The sequence below is a fragment of the Mustela erminea genome, chromosome 7, assembly GCF_009829155.1.
Source record: "Mustela erminea isolate mMusErm1 chromosome 7, mMusErm1.Pri, whole genome shotgun sequence".
Classification (NCBI taxonomy): domain Eukaryota; kingdom Metazoa; phylum Chordata; class Mammalia; order Carnivora; family Mustelidae; genus Mustela; species Mustela erminea.
The window spans coordinates 23,169,751-23,185,049 of record NC_045620.1 but is presented as its reverse complement, the minus strand read 5'-3'; the positions used below and the strand labels follow the sequence as shown (position 1 = coordinate 23,185,049).

The 15,299-nt window shown below is 48.9% G+C and overlaps 1 protein-coding gene across 2 annotated transcripts in view; it reads right to left on the bottom strand.

Annotated features, from left to right (window-relative positions):
• Window positions 1-1,674: 1,674 nt before the first annotated feature.
• The window catches only part of LOC116595027 (ubiquinol-cytochrome-c reductase complex assembly factor 1), a 95,953-nt gene continuing 82,328 nt past the window's right edge, over window positions 1,675-15,299 (bottom strand). For both annotated transcript variants that reach the window (XM_032350861.1, XM_032350860.1), the window contains exons 8-10: window positions 12,356-12,433; window positions 5,223-5,336; window positions 1,675-2,292 (exon numbers count right to left, since the gene is read on the bottom strand). In XM_032350861.1, the coding sequence (XP_032206752.1) occupies window positions 2,158-2,292; window positions 5,223-5,336; window positions 12,356-12,433 (327 nt within the window). In that variant the 3' untranslated portion in view covers window positions 1,675-2,157. The remainder of the gene's footprint in view (window positions 2,293-5,222; window positions 5,337-12,355; window positions 12,434-15,299) is intronic.

The following is a 15,299-nucleotide window of genomic DNA, read 5'->3' as shown; positions in this document are numbered from 1 at the left end:
CTAGAAAAAGCTCCTGGGGCACAAAGGTGACTGACCCAAACACAGTGCCCGCTCTGAAGGAGCTCACAGCGCAGGAAGGAGGGTGGGGAGGTCAGCCACAGTTCGCCTCTGGGGCGGACCAGGCTGGGTGGGGGAGGTAGGCCTGAGCGCACACATGGGGTTTCTCTAGTCAGATGGGCAAGCAAGGACTCCAGGTAGAGGAAACATACAGGGTGATCACTTCAGGTAACCCCAAGTGGTCCAGTTTGGTTAGAGAAGAAAAGAATTCGAGACTCAGACACAAGAACAGGTCAAATTAAGATGAGCCTGGCAGCCTCCAGGAGCCTGGATTATATCTTGAAGGGGAAAGGAAGTGTGTAGTGGGTGAAAGACGCCAACAGTCTGGAAGTGAGGGCTTTGGGACATCCCTGACCTGAGAGCTCCAATTCGGTTCTTTCAAACACAGGCCCGTGTTACAAGCTGTGCTGTCTGACAAGTACTTGGCTTACAGAGATACGATCCGGCTCTGCAGGCAGACATATTCATAAACGGCCTTTGTGGACAGAGGCCAACTGGGATGTTGAGAAAGAGAGTCAAGTTCTGGACCCGCGCTGGACTCCGTGACCTCTAAAGCTTCTTCTCAATCTGCAGTTCCGTGATTCTCCAGCAAGCCCAGTAGCTGAACTGTGCTATGGGCTGGGATCTGTGGCTGGGGAGCTGCCCTGGGCAGCAAATGGGTTAAGGCTCAAATAACTTTTATATATGAATTAATGTGTGGAGCTGGGAGCCAAAATCTGTTCCATTAATTTTTCCATCCATTCCAGGAGCAGTTAGGTACACACAGTAAAGTTTATTTTGGTGCATGGTATACTTCACTCCATTAAAAATAAATTAATCAGCAAATTCCTGCCTGGCTCAACTCTGGTTTATGTAAATAGTGCCCAGCTGTAATGAGTTACAAGGTGTTACTATCTCACACACACAGAGGGGGCTTCACTCTAGAACTCCGCTGCTCGCAACAAAAGCATCTTAAATAAACTCAGAGAAGGCGGTCTGATTTGTAATGTTTTCACAGAAGTGGGATATACCTCACCCATATAGAATTTCTTTATATGACTCATTTTATAGCAAGTTAAATGAAGGAAGTTTGATGGGGGAAGGAGGGGCATTATGGTTCCCCGCCCCCTGTCTTTAATTCAAAGATTAAGTCCCCCAAGAGCTGACCCACGCTTGGGAAGGAGGGGACTGACCCCCAAGTGCACAGACTAAGCTGGCTCTGCAGCACACGCTCCAGAAGCTGGGATGGGGCTAGAAAGCTGGGCATGGGGCTGGGCCCTGGGTTGGGTCGAAGAAGCCAGAAAGCATCTCTTCTTCTCCTTGGTATCTCACATAAAGGGAGTCAAGAGAGGAAAGACAAGCATGTTCCTCCCCCTCATTCAGTGGGGAAGTGTTCTTGGGGCTTCTTTCCAAATAGCACAGGATGTAACAAGCCCCAGGGCTTCTGGGTCCCAGACGATGGAGCCTGGCAAGGCTATGGCTTGGCCAGAACAGGGACATCTCCATGAACTGGAGACAAAAGCAGCAGCAGACCCTGTCACCCGCCTGTCTCTAACTGAGCTGGGGGGCGGTCCTCAGCTTATGGCAACTGCCATCTCAGGTAAGTCTCTAAAAACCCGGGAATAAAGAAGAGCCATGGCAGAGATAAGTCTTTCTTTTAATGGCCAACTCAACCCCATGGCTCAAAGCCGGAGGACAGAGCATGGTTACCCGTCTTGACTCAGCAGCACGCCAAACTGCCTCTTGGCCACGGTGGGCTCTTGGTGGAAGTGTCCCCTTGCTAACCTATCCCCATCCCTCTGCGGCCTTTGGGGAAAGCTGTCAATCACATCGTTACTGGAGGGGACCAGAGAAGAGTGTGCTGGGGAGCTCTCACTCCAGGCTTCTCCTGAGGGGGAACATACCTCAGAAGAGCTAAGGGTTTTCCCAGCATTGTACCCCACCAGGTCAGACTCCTGGGCATACTAAGAGGAAAATCAATGCAAATGGGGCCAGGTATTTGACAGATGCTGTTCACAGGTCAGTTCAGGCCACTTTCTGCAGGGTTCTGAGCCAAACAAGCACCTCTCTCCTGGCAGTTCCTCAAAGCCAGCTGGCCAGCTGTGCAGAGACATCAGCCCATCAGAGACCCTCGTCGTTATAACTCGGGGAATGAGGCCTCAGGATGCTCTGAGGATTCTTCTCCACAAGAGGGCGCCAGCTCACCTCCCCTGTCAGCAGCAGATCCTCCCCATTCATGGAGTCCAAGTACTGCATCTGCAACAGAGGGAGTGGGAAACAGAGGACAGGGACAAGGGCAGGAGAGACGTTAAGACGGCATTAAGGAAACAGCTTTCGAATGGTGAGGACGGGGAGGGGCTCTGGGGGATTGGGTCCAACCATCCCAGCTCCTAGGACAGCAGGTCTCTGATCGTCCAGGCTATTTCATTACAGTGGGTTGAAGAAATGAGTTACTGGAGCAGCTCACGGGGAAGGCTTTAGGGAACTCCCCGTCATGCCCCTGAACAGAGAGACACACAAGCCCCAACTCTGTGGACTGCAAGAACTTTCTAGGGTGGCTATAGCCGGGGAGACATGTTCTTGGGATGTGTATGTGTTTTATCTGTCCATTCAGGGTGGTGGTGTTACGGTGAGCCAATTCCCTTCTCTGAGCTTTAAGTTTCCCTGAGAGAGGGGACAGTAACGTGCACCCCACAGGACTCATGAAGAGATTAAACGATACAGTACATGTACACTGTAGTCACTGGAACTTTTTATTTTAAATATGTATGCCTCTACTGTCCTCTAGTGAGCTCTGACCCCACAGTTAGCGGGCTTCCATGCAGACCAGTGGGTCCAGCTTCACCCACTAGGCTGGCTGGGGGGGTTTCCTGCAATGGGGAACGGAGAGCAGCTGCAGGGGAGGTGAGGCTGGGCGGTTCAGCAAGAGGCAGGTGATCTAATGAGTGGCCAAGTCTCGGGGAGGATTCCCCGGGCTGCTGCTATTACGTAAGAACAGCAGAATGAGAAAGGCTTCCTAGTGGACAGGCCAAATCAAGGGGAGGGCTGGGTCACATCAGGAATAGGCACTGGATTCACAAAGATGAAGCTCCACTGTAGGGTGCGAAGGTGTCTGGGAGGAAAGCGGCAGGAGTTGGAGGCCTCATCCTAGTTCCTTGGATCTTCTCCCTCTTTCAAGAATTCCTTCATTCCTGTTCTGTCACCTTCAGGCTGCTGACCCTTGAACTCAACCTGTCTCTCACATACACCTCAGGTCGAGATTTCTACACGTCCTGCCGTCTTCCAGTACAAGGAGAGCAATGGACCCAAGACCTTGCCTAAAATACACTCCTCTTTCCGACAACTCCATTTCTGTACCTCACGCCACCTCTCTGCCCATCTTCTGTGTTGAAAATCCCGACGTAACCTCTGACTGGCCCTTGGGCTACCCACCAGACCAACCAGGATCATGGCGGTACAGGACTAGTCTGCCGAGGGCCCAGCTTCCTGGTCTTTCCTGATCCGCTCACTCATACATAGTCTTGCCTTTCTTCGGCCTTTCACAGTATTTTGTTCCTACCTATATCACCTCACAGACTGACTGACGCCAGGGTTATTAGCCTTGTGCCTGACTGTTCTCCTCACCAAACCATGAGCTGGCTCGAGGGCAGGTCTGGGTCCTATGAATCTCTGCTTTCTCAACAGAGTCCCCGGCACAGCACATATTCATAAGTTCTGCTGACAGGACCAGGTCCCCATCAAAGCTCCCTGCTTTCCTCAGAGAGCCCCATCACTGTTTCCCTATTGCCTGCCTCTCACTGGACAATATGGGGACTCCTAAGGGATTGGTGTACAGTCCCTTCTTTTGGGGCTCTCGGAGAAGTCCCAGCTGTGCTCTTGCTGTGGCCCCTGGCACAAGCCCACCATGGCAGATGGAAAAGTTAAGCCAGTCTCTTAAAAAACCATTTGCTTTGCTTTTGCATTTGCTTTGCCAACTGCTACTTGTGTCTGACGGTGAGGCCAGTCAACAGTGTGAGTCTTAAGAGCTCTCTGTGGGTGGAGTCCTCTGGCCACAGTGCTTTCTCCCAGCTCTGGCAGATCTGAAGAATGATCAAACAGAAGTCCTGGCTTTTGGGGTTCTCTATCCTCTGGGTCTGAGGAGCCCTACTGTGTGGTTTTTCCAGCAATCAGCAAGCTGCTCCTGCTGGCCCTGTCTTCCCCCTAAGAGCTAGGGCCTGGCCTTCCCCTTCCTGGCTGTTGAAAGCTTAAAGGCCATGGACACAGGTGAGTAAGAGAATAACTGTGGGGTGAGGCCCCTTCAGCTCCAGGGCCAGGCCCATGAAGCAAAGGTGTGACTCATGGGACAGCCTGAGCTGATGAGCCGTCTGGAGCAGCTAAGGCCTCTAGTGGCTACATGAATCACCGGCTTGGGGTTGTAGGCCAGCTGTGCGGGCTGACTCACTGGGAGACCCTGGAAGAGCCTCTATGTTCCTCTTCTCTGCCACTCAGCTCACTCATCTATAAAGTATGGGTTTCCCATCAGTACAGGATCAGGGGGACAGAGAGATCAAGGAGGGAGGTAGCCATGGTTTCAAGGAAAATGATGTAGTTAAGCAGTCCCCACTCTGGAGTTCTCTTAGAAGCTCTGGTGTCAGGAAGCCCTGGTGGACGAGGGGCTGGCGAATGAAGCAGGAGGACCCTACTTGATTGTGGCTAGCACTTGGCGGGGAGAGTCTCGAAGGACGCCCGTGGAATGCCGCCTGGAGCCCAGTCCTGCTAGAGATCAGGAGCAAGAAACATGAACCTTGGAGCTTCAAAGTGGGGAGGGAGGGGGCTACAGTAGGCAACTACACTGTACCCCATTCCCATATCCTACAAGACTGTGTGTGTCCGGGGTCTTGCACAGCACTGGGCACGTAACAGGCAAATCAAAAAACAGGTAGTGAATGAATGCCCAAGTTTGTGAGAGCAGACTCCTCAGAGCTGCTGCTTCTACCCCATTCCCTCTCCCAGCCTAGCTCACGGCTGGACAGACACACAGAAGGTGTTCTTCACGAGCACTGCTGCTGACAGGATGTGGTCAGAATTCCCTCAGGCTGGCCTCTGGGAACTCGACCTCTCACAATCCTCTCAAAGTCCAGCATCTCAAGACCTCAGAAAGACCTGCTTTCTGTGAGCCTCTGGAGGGGAGGGGTAGGCCTGCTCACCTGTTTCCTCACATACTCCACCAACAATTCAAGCTGCCGGGGGTCTTCACATTTCTGGTTGAAGAAGGTCCTCCAGAGTGCAGCAGCCAGCCCATGGTCATCTGAAAGGATCCCCTGGAAAAGAGAGTATAACTTGTCTTCCAGGGAGTCTGGCAGAGCCAGACCTACAAAAGGTGGGGATAGTGTGAGCACGCCAGCAACCACAGAATCGGACTGGAAAGACCCTACAGACACTACAAGAGAGAAAACAGGGCAGCTACATGGTAAAGCCGGAAGGGTCTTCAGCATCTGGTCCAACTCATTCATTTTATGTAGAGGAAGGACATAGAAGCCAGAGGGGCCGAGTGACTGGCTAAGATTAACGCAGAGATGGGGTTCATGTCTGGCCGCCCTCCCAGGCCACAGCTCCCAACACTCTCCCACACCGTACATGACCCAGCAATACCTGTGAGGCCAAGAAGAGAAATGGTGATACAGTGTTCCTACCGCTTTCTGCAAGGAATGGGCACAGAGTATTGTGGGTGGATATTTTTTCCCCCAGAAACAGAGGTGGGCATAGACTGCACCTTTTTCCTAGTCCAAAGGCACATATCTGCAAGGCAGCTGGCTCTCAGGCAGAGGAAACCAGGCACCTTGGCCTCACTGTCACCCATCTCTGGATTGGCCAAAGCTGGCCCTACCTCAAGTGGAGGAACAGGCTGTTTAGCAGGACTGCCACAGGCCAGAGGGAATGCTCAGGGCCTGTGAGCATGTGTGTATGTCTGATATTGTCCTTTGCAGCACGGAGGAGGACTCTGCTGAGAAGGAACAGATATCAAGTATCACAGAGACTAATCAGCACCTGGGCCATGGACTAGGGCCATTTTCTAGTTTGGACCTCTAAGGGAAGGGGAGGGTTTGGGAGGGTGACTGAAGGGAAAGGCCCCAAGAAGCTGCTCTGTCCGGGTGCCATGCTAATGTGGAACCAGACAAAGCCCCGACTTATAAATCAGAAGGCCGGTCAAGTCCTGGCTCGGCCACTACCATGCTCAGGGGTGGCGGACAATTCACTAATCATCTATGAAACAGAGACCGAAGTGCTTGCTCTACATACAGCATCTTTGCATTATAAAAGTGAGATCATGTACAGGCATTCTGTTACGTGTAGCATGTCAGATACAAGAATCAGGAGCTTGCTTTGGCAGGCCGCTGTGGCTACAGCTGAACCAACAGTGAGATCTAGGGATCAGACCACCTAGGTTCAGACGGCAGCTCTGTCACTTGACAGCTGTGTGGCCCTTGGAAAGCCACCAGCCCTTCCTGAGCCTCAGTTCCTCATGAGCCAAACAAGCACAGTAAGACCTAGCCCACAGCGCTGTTGTGCAAATTCAGAATCACGGCCGTCACGGCTCTGAAGACCCCAGATCACGCCTTCAGTGTGATGTTGTTCACTGGCCTCTGGGACACGGTGGCATATGAGGTCTGACTCCAGGCCTGCTGCCACGAAGGGCCAAGTCCAGGGTGGGGTGCTGACAGTTTGGTGGAAAAACAGCCAACCTGGTCCAAATGCCCCCTGCTAAACATCCCTCTGATTTCCCGGCTTAAGAGGCTGTGCTGGCACAATGGCTGAGTCAGGAAAACCAGCTTCTTCTGGCAGATGGGGACAGGGCCCACGAACAAGCTCAGGCACATCACCGTTCTCCAAGCTATTTGCTAACACAACAGCCTGCCTGTGTCTGAAGTGCCCTGGGCACAAGTGGAGCTGCTGGCAGTGACCCACGTGTGCTGCACGGGAAGGACCAGCAGTGGGAGCGGGTGTCACGAGGACCTAGAGAATGAACACAGAGCGCAGGACAGAGAAAGCCTTGGGAGCCACGGCCTGCTGCAAGCAGGCACCCCGGGCAAGGGGGGAGATGGCTAGGAAGGGGCAAGTCCACCATCAGTCGGAAAGAAAAGGATGACTCAGGACTCAGATGAACAGTGATAAGACCTGACTATTCCAGGCTGTCAGTTTCTTCACACACCTGGCCCCTAATGACTACATTTGCCAGAAGAATAGATTATTATTATCCCCATTTGGAAGATAAGTACACAGAGGCTTAGAGGTTATCTAGCTAATTGGCAGTAGACTCAGGACCAGAATGCACTGGTGAGGTCAAGGGACGGTGCCTGACCAGCTCTATTTAGGACACAGTACCCGGTTTGCAGTGGTGGGTGCAATAAAAAGTGGCTGAATATATCAACGAGCCCAACTTCAGCCTTCTTTCCACCAAACTGCTAGTAAGTCAGTGAAAACAAATGGGAGACTGGTCTGTGAGAGAGAAATCAGGAAAGGAAAAAGGGTGCTTAGAGGCCAAATATTAGTTTGCATAGCAATGTTTCCATAATCTACTAGGGGGTCTGCCTATTTTCCCTCACGACACACAAAAAAACCCATCCCTCCAGAGATTAAGACACCTAGGTCTAAAGTAATTGGGAGAAAGCCTGTGCCTTGAGGGTCCCAGTATGGTTCAGGTTTGGTTCAGAGGAGACTGATTTGTGACACCATTACGTGCTTAGCATGACGCTGAGAACATAGAATCACAGCAAAACGGTCTCAGGTCACGGGCAGCTAGTTGAAGAAACAAGCTAGTGCCCACCAGCACAGGATCAAGTCCTAGAGAGTGAACAACTGACCATCGCTAGAGGGAGACTCCCAAGGTAGACTGGACACAGTTCGCTCCTCATTCTTCTGTCTTAGCTGCTACGACATTGTATCTCTAACTAGATGTTTGCTTGTTTACCTGTTTACTGTCTATCTCCCCATTAGAAGGTAAGCTCCAGTGGAGAAGAACCACACCATGTTTGTCTTATTCACCAATATATTCCCAGCGCATCCCCTATGGTAGGCACTTTATACCTGTTCAATGGATGGATGGGTGGATGGGTGGATGAGGCTGAAATTCAGAGTAAACAAACACAGATCTAGAGAGGTCAGGGAAGGCACTAGGAGAAAGGAGCCTTTAAAAGTGGAGAATAGGGACGCCTGGGTGGCTCAGTTGGTTGGACGACTGCCTTCGGCTCAGGTCATGATCCCGGAGTCCCGGGATCGAGTCCCGCATCGGGCTCCCAGCTCCGTGGGGAGTCTGCTTCTCCCTCTGACCTTCTCCTCGCTCATGCTCTCTCTCACTGTCTCTCTCTCAAATAAATAAAATCTTTAAAAAAAAAAAAAAGACAATCTTTCTCCAATAATGCTAATTACTGTTCATTCTTTTTAAAAAAAAAAAATAAATAAAAATAAAAGTGGAGAATATCTGGAGAGCTACATTTTAAGCAAGAGAGACTACACTGGTTCACTGAACATTTACAAAGAGAGTGCCTACAAGGTGCCAGGCCCAAAGCTGATGGACTTGGCCACTGCGCTCCAAACCTCCTTGCCCAGGAGGGCTTCCAGCAGGCACAGCACATCTGTGGGGCAGTGGGGCAAATGGCCTCACTTGGAAAAGAAGGTTACACACTCAAAAGCAAGGGGAGATAACAGTGGATAGGACATATCACAATGGGGACATTTGAAAGGAGGCCTGGAAATTCCATGGAGGAATTTGGGACTTAATGTAGTAGAACATAGGAAGGTTCCCAAAGTGGCCAGGGTAAGGGCAAAACCCAAGCAGCATTCTAGGAAAAGGGGGCTGCAGAATGGCACTGTCCAAGTGAACTTTCTGGGATGACAGAAATGCTCGACAGCCACACAGTCCAGCACAGCAGCCACCAGCCACATAAAGCTATTGAGCACCCGAAATGTAACCAGTTTTCAATTTTATATAAGGACTTGAAACCAAAATAGCCACATGTGGGGCATCTGGGTGGCTCAGTCGGTTAAGCTTCTCACTTTCTTTTTTTTTTTTTAAGATATTTATTTATTTATTTGACAGACAGAGATCCCAAGTAGGCAGAGAGCAGGCAGAAAGAGAGGAAGGGAGAAAGAGAGGAAGGGAAGCAGGCTCCCTGCTGAGCAGAGAGCCCAATGTGGGGCTCGATCCCAGGACCCTGGGATCATGACCTGAGCTGAAGGCAGAGGCTTTAACCCACTGAGCCACCCGGGCGACCCAAGCTTCTCACTCTTGATCTCAGCTCAGGTCTTGATCTCAGGATCGTGAGTTCAAGCCCCGTGCTGACAACAACAGAAAAGAGCCACCCGTGGCTAGTCTTGGACAGCACAGCTCTAGAACTCATGACTCCCAGTGCGGCCTGCAGAATGGAGTCACCGAGTCACCTGCAGCTTGTTCGCCATGCAGAATCTCAGGCCTCACCCCAGACTTGCTGAGTCAGAATCTGAATTTTACCTACGTGATCTGCACGTGCATTAGAATTACCTGAGGAACTTTTACAACAGATGCCCACCTATGGCAGTTAACACAGAACTTTGGGGAGACAGGGCCCAAACAAGTGGTATTTCTAAAAAACTGTCCCAGGTAATTAGTGTATTTCCCAAACCTTCCCACTCTAAAGAGTCAAGAAAGGTGCTTGCTAAACACCAGGCCCCACTCCTATTGACCTGGAATCTTCAGAGAGGTGCTCAAGAATCAGATTCGAACAACTCCCCAGGTGACTCTTGCCATCAGGCGTGTTTATAAGATGGCCCCGCCAGGTTGGACTGGGATGGGAGGGACAGAAAAGACACACAATTCAGAACATTATTAAGACTGGGGAAAGCAGTCAGCTGAGCCAGCTGTAGTGAAGTCCTCAACCAAATGCCAGCTAATAGAGAATTCTATTTCTTCAATTCTAAGCGCCCTCCCCTTTTTTTTTAGATTTTATTTATTTGACAGAGAGAGAGGTCACAAGTAGGCAGAGAGGCAGGCAGAGAGAGAGGGGGAAGCAGGCTCCCCACAGAGCAGAGAGCCCAACTCGGGGCTCGATCCCAGGACCCTGAGATCATGACCTGAGCTGAAGGCAGAGGCTCAACCCACTGAACCGCCCAGGTGCCCCTTAAGCCTCATTTTTCTATACACTATAAGGTTTCTGAAGTCAGAATGTATCTAATTTAACAATTAATGTGTAGATGGAAGCAGTGTTTCTCAACTCCTGTCCCATGCCCGCCAAGCTCATATTAAATCGATGACGTGTGTGTACGCAATTGCTAAACTGCTCTCCCATAAATCTTGCTGTTTTCTACAAATATGTGGTGGGCCGAGAATCAGGAAACCTCAATTTTAACTAGTCCTATTTTTGTAAGCTTATCTCCTGGCTTTAATTATTATGATCTTCACACTAGTAACACTTCCTCCAGCCTGAACTGCAGCTCCCTACTTTCATCCTTTATGCCTTTCCTCCCTTCCTCATTCCTCACTCACCACAGGCCAGGCAAGAGAAATGCCGACACAGTAGACAGTGCCACCACCCAGAAGGAGTCCCCACCCAGCCAGGGTGACAGTTAACACTAGTGTAGTGAGTACGGTGGAGTCCGGAGCAGGTGGAAGGAGCTGAGTCTGGGAAAGTTCTAGGCCTGTTTTGCAGAAGGGGTGGTGCTTGCATTAAATCTGGAGGTCACCACGAAATGAGCAGAAAAGCACACGTTTTATTAAAAAGATGAAGTATGAGGAACCCTGGTAGTGTGCATACCGGTGTTCATTACACCATACTTTTACCTTTTTGATGTGTTTGAAATTTCCATAATAATAGTGGGGGAGAAAGATGAGACCGGATACTACCACATGGGTGAACCCTGAGGACATTATGCTAAGTGAAGTAAGCCAGTCACAAAAGAATAAAACCCATATGATTCTACTTACAAGGGATACTCAGAGTATTCAAATTCACAGAGGCAGAAAGGAGAAGGTGCTGGTTACCAGGGACTAGGAAGAGGCTGAGGGAAGAGTAAGGGTTTAATGGGTACCAGAGCTTCAGTTTGGAAAGATGGAAGAAGTTCTGGAGGTGGGTGGTGGGGACAGTCGCTCGACAATGTGAATGGACTGAAGACCACTAAAATATGCACTTAAAAGTGGTATTTGAGGGGCGCCAGGGTGGCTCAGTGGGTTCAAGTCTCTGCTTTCGGCTCAGGTCATGATCCCAGGGTCCTGGGATCGAGCCCCACATCAGGCTCTGCTCAGCAGGAAGCCTGCGTCCCCCTTTCTCTCTGCTTGCCTCTCTGCCTACTTGTGATCTCTCTCTGTCAAATGAATAAATAAAGTCTTAAAAAAAAAAAGGTGGGGGCGCCTGGGTGGCTCAGTGGGTTAAGCCGCTGCCTTCGGCTCAGGTCATGATCTCAGGGTCCTGGGATGGAGTCCCGCATCGGGCTCTCTGCTCAGCAGGGAGCCTGCTTCCCTCTCTCTCTCTCTGCCTGCCTCTCTGTATACTTGTAATCTCTCTCTGTCAAATAAATAAATAAAATCTTAAAAAAAAAAAAGGTGGAATTTGATGTTATGTATATTGTACAATGAAAAAAAATGAGATCTAAATGTTCTGATGTGTAAGGAGGCCTAAGATATATTGTTCAGTGAAAAAATAGTGTATGCAGTGTAACTTCCATTGTGTAAAGAAAATACGTAGGTGCCTGTGTATGCAAACATAACGTCTGGAAGGACACCCAATAAACTATTAACGAAGTTTTCCTCTGGGACAGGGAATTGGGCAGGACAGGAAAGGGGCCTTCTATTTACTTCAACCACTTATGTGCAGTTTTATGAGTTTTTGAAATGCGTATGTACTGCTTTTATAATGAAAGCCACAAAAGTATATGATTTGTCTGGCAGCCCATGCTGTCTTCCTATCTCTAGAGGCTGAAACAGTGACTGATTTGCCTTTGTTCCTACATCCAGCACCCCACAAGGACTCAATAAATACTAGTAGTTGAATGATCTGACCATATTCTATTGTGCCCTCTTTCCCAAGCACTAGGCAAACTGCTGGGCATAGTCATTCCTATTGCCAAGTCAATGAAGATGAGGAAATAAATTCTAAGCCATAATGGTAGGGTAGTGACAATGTCCTCTGAAGGTTCCCTCAGAGTTTCTCATCAAAAGTCTTTCTATGTAAGTGATGAATCCCTGAATTCTACTCCAGAAACCAATACTACACTGGGTGTTCACTAATGAAAATTTAAATTAAAAAAAAAAAAAAAAGGTCTTTGTTGGGGAAAGCCAATGTTCTGCTTAAGGCTTGGCAAATGCTCTTACCTCATCATATCCCAAGATTGCTGCATAGAAATTATTTGTCATAAGGATCATGTTCTTCTTCAGGATATAAGAATTAACCTACAGAAACAAAATGACAAAAACAAAAGTATGAAAAAAGGGGGAGAAAAACAAAACTTATTTTTGCCTCTAAACTATCACAGACTCTTAGTAAAAAAACAAAGAGAAAAGGCCCTTAACAGGTCAAACTGCTAGTTCCATTTCCCTGATCTGCCAGAACTCTCCCCAATTTGACAGCTTCGTTCAGGTTTTGATCCCAGATTACACAAAGCAGTAACTCAGTCTAATGAGCTGAGCCCCAAGTACATGTCAGGCTTTGTGCTAGACCCTATAGAACACAAAGTGTAAGACATGGTTTCTTAGCTGAAGGAGCACACAGTCTAGTATGGAAAAACAAACATGTAAAAAATAATTAAACTGTAATATGTTGCCTCAGATTCTATCCCAAAAGTGGTGAGCAATAAATGAATTTAGTACAAATGATCTCTGCTCTGGGAGCAGGAGAAGAGTTCTCCAGGAAGTAACACTTAGGTGGACCCTGGAGGAGAGAGGACATTCTAGACCAAGAGAGCAAGGTGTGCCAACGTACAGAGGCAGGAAAGGACATGTTTGGGGAGTGCCAGGGAAGGTGAATGGGCAGAAACACTGGAAAGGTATGCTGGGACCAGGTTAGGAAACATCTAAGGGTTACTCAAAGAAGCTTGTGGTGGTGAAAGACAGAAGGAAGTTGTTAGGAGATGTGAAGAGGAGGCAGAGAAGCAGGACCCTAAGTGAGATGCTGAGGAGAATGGAGAGCCCCCGAGGCTATGAAGAAGAGGAGAGAATAAGCCGGGCTAAAGTAGTAAGACTGTTAATCTTTTTTTTTTTTTTTTAAGATTTTATTTATTTATTTGACAGACAGAGATCACAGAAAGACAGGCAAAGAGAGAGAAGAAAGCAGACTCCCTGTTGAGCAGAGAGCCCAATGTGGGGCTCGATCCCAGGACCCTGGGATCATGACCTGAGCCGAAGGCAGAGGCTTTAACCCACTGAGCCACCCAGGTCCCCAGTAAGACTGTTAATCTTAATAGACTGTTTTGAAATATAATTCCAGGGAGACCATGGACTCCCAGGTAGAACTTCTCTCAGAGAACAGCCAGGTGGGCCTTCAGAGTCTGGACTATAGAGTTCAGTCAACACCTTCAGTAGGGTAAAACTCTGACCTCCACACCTTTAGGACGATGCTTAAAAGCCCAGGCCATGTTTCATTCCTCTCTGGGATCCCAGCAGAAAGTCTGGTGTAATGTACAGGACATAAGGAAGGACTCACTGGATATTTAAACTGACAGGATTTAGAAACAACCAAGTTATTAGGAACGTTAATGTGGAGGATAAGATTTGTCCTTTAACAACCCTGACCATAACCACGCCACTGTCATCCCCTCTGTTGACTGAGGACCCAGTATGGCCCATGTGCTTTATGGCTATCCTCGCCTCTAGCTCACTGGAACTCAGAGGGTAGGTGTGCTTCGCTCACATTTTTATGGACACAGACAAAAGCCGCAGGCAGGTGAAGTAACTGGCCCCAGGTCCCACAGCAAATTAGTAAGAGAGCGGAGACCAACATCCAGCTCAGTCTGAGTCCAAAGGCCACGTGCCTTCTGTTCCATCAGCTTCCTGCCTCCAGAAGGATGATTCTACTTTGTATCATATATCAAAGACTGAATGATTTAATCCTGTGGTTCATAACTGGTCTCTGAATAAGAGCAGAAAGGAGTAGTGAAAGGACCTGGGTTCGGTCAGACAACCTGGTTCAAGTTCTAACTGTGCTGTATACAGAGGATGTGATATTGGGCAAGTCAAATAATCTACTTCCTTGCTTTTCAAATGCACTACACACAGTGCTGGTTTACACAGCAATCGAATTAGCATGCATTCATTCATTAATTCAACAGTGTATGCTGAAAGCCTCCCTAAGCTGTAACATGCTCTGCAAATGCAATGAATTATGAGTAATACCTTCTGGTTTGTTTACAGAAAACCAAAACTAGTTCCAATAGTCAGGGATAATTTTCAAAAAGGAAGAGAGAACAGCCCAGCTCAAGACTGGAAAATGTGAGATTGGATGCAGCTGGTGGTACAATCCATGACCTTTCCCCCCTACCTTCAACCCAGACCAAATCAGACCTCCAGTCTTTATGTTCCTAGAGCTCTGTCCACACTCTTCCTCCTGGATGCACAACTCGGTTTAGAGCCATGTATGTACCTGTCTCTCCCACTAGTCTGTAAGCTACTCAAAGGTCATAAGGAACTCTGATTAACCTTAGCACCCCCAACAGACACCTGGTGGTCCAGGGCCTGGCCCAGAACAGGACTTGAGACTGGCATGCTGATGACTGAATCCTTACAAGGGCCTGAGTGCCACGCATAATATGTCCTATCCGATGACACCCTTTTGTTTGTTTCCCCTTTTTTGCTGCTCGAATACCTTGCACGTTTCTGAAATTTCAACGATAGGTATTGCCTAACTAGTTACTGCACCATCTTCCAGAATGGGCCGGGGTGAAATGCAGAGTCAAGAAACAAGCCAGAGACAGAGTTCATTCCTTCTGAAGCACGATGATGGGACTACAACCCAGACCTGCTGAGAGCCATTCCGGGGCTCTCCCTACTCCCGTACAAGATATTCTTCTCATCCTGCAAGAAGAATCAGAGCCACAAACAGACGTCAGAGACATCACAGAAAGGCAAGAGCATCTCTCAGAGGCAACCAGGCACTGAACCTGCTTAGCACACTTAGTTTATGTGTTGCATCTACCTAGTAAGCTTTAGAGCTGGAAGGGTCTTCAGAGATCAACTAATTCAATCCCTCCGAAGAAATGGTGAACTAAGACCCAAAAAGGGGTCAGGAACTTGCCAGAGGTCACACAGAAAGATACTGGAGGGC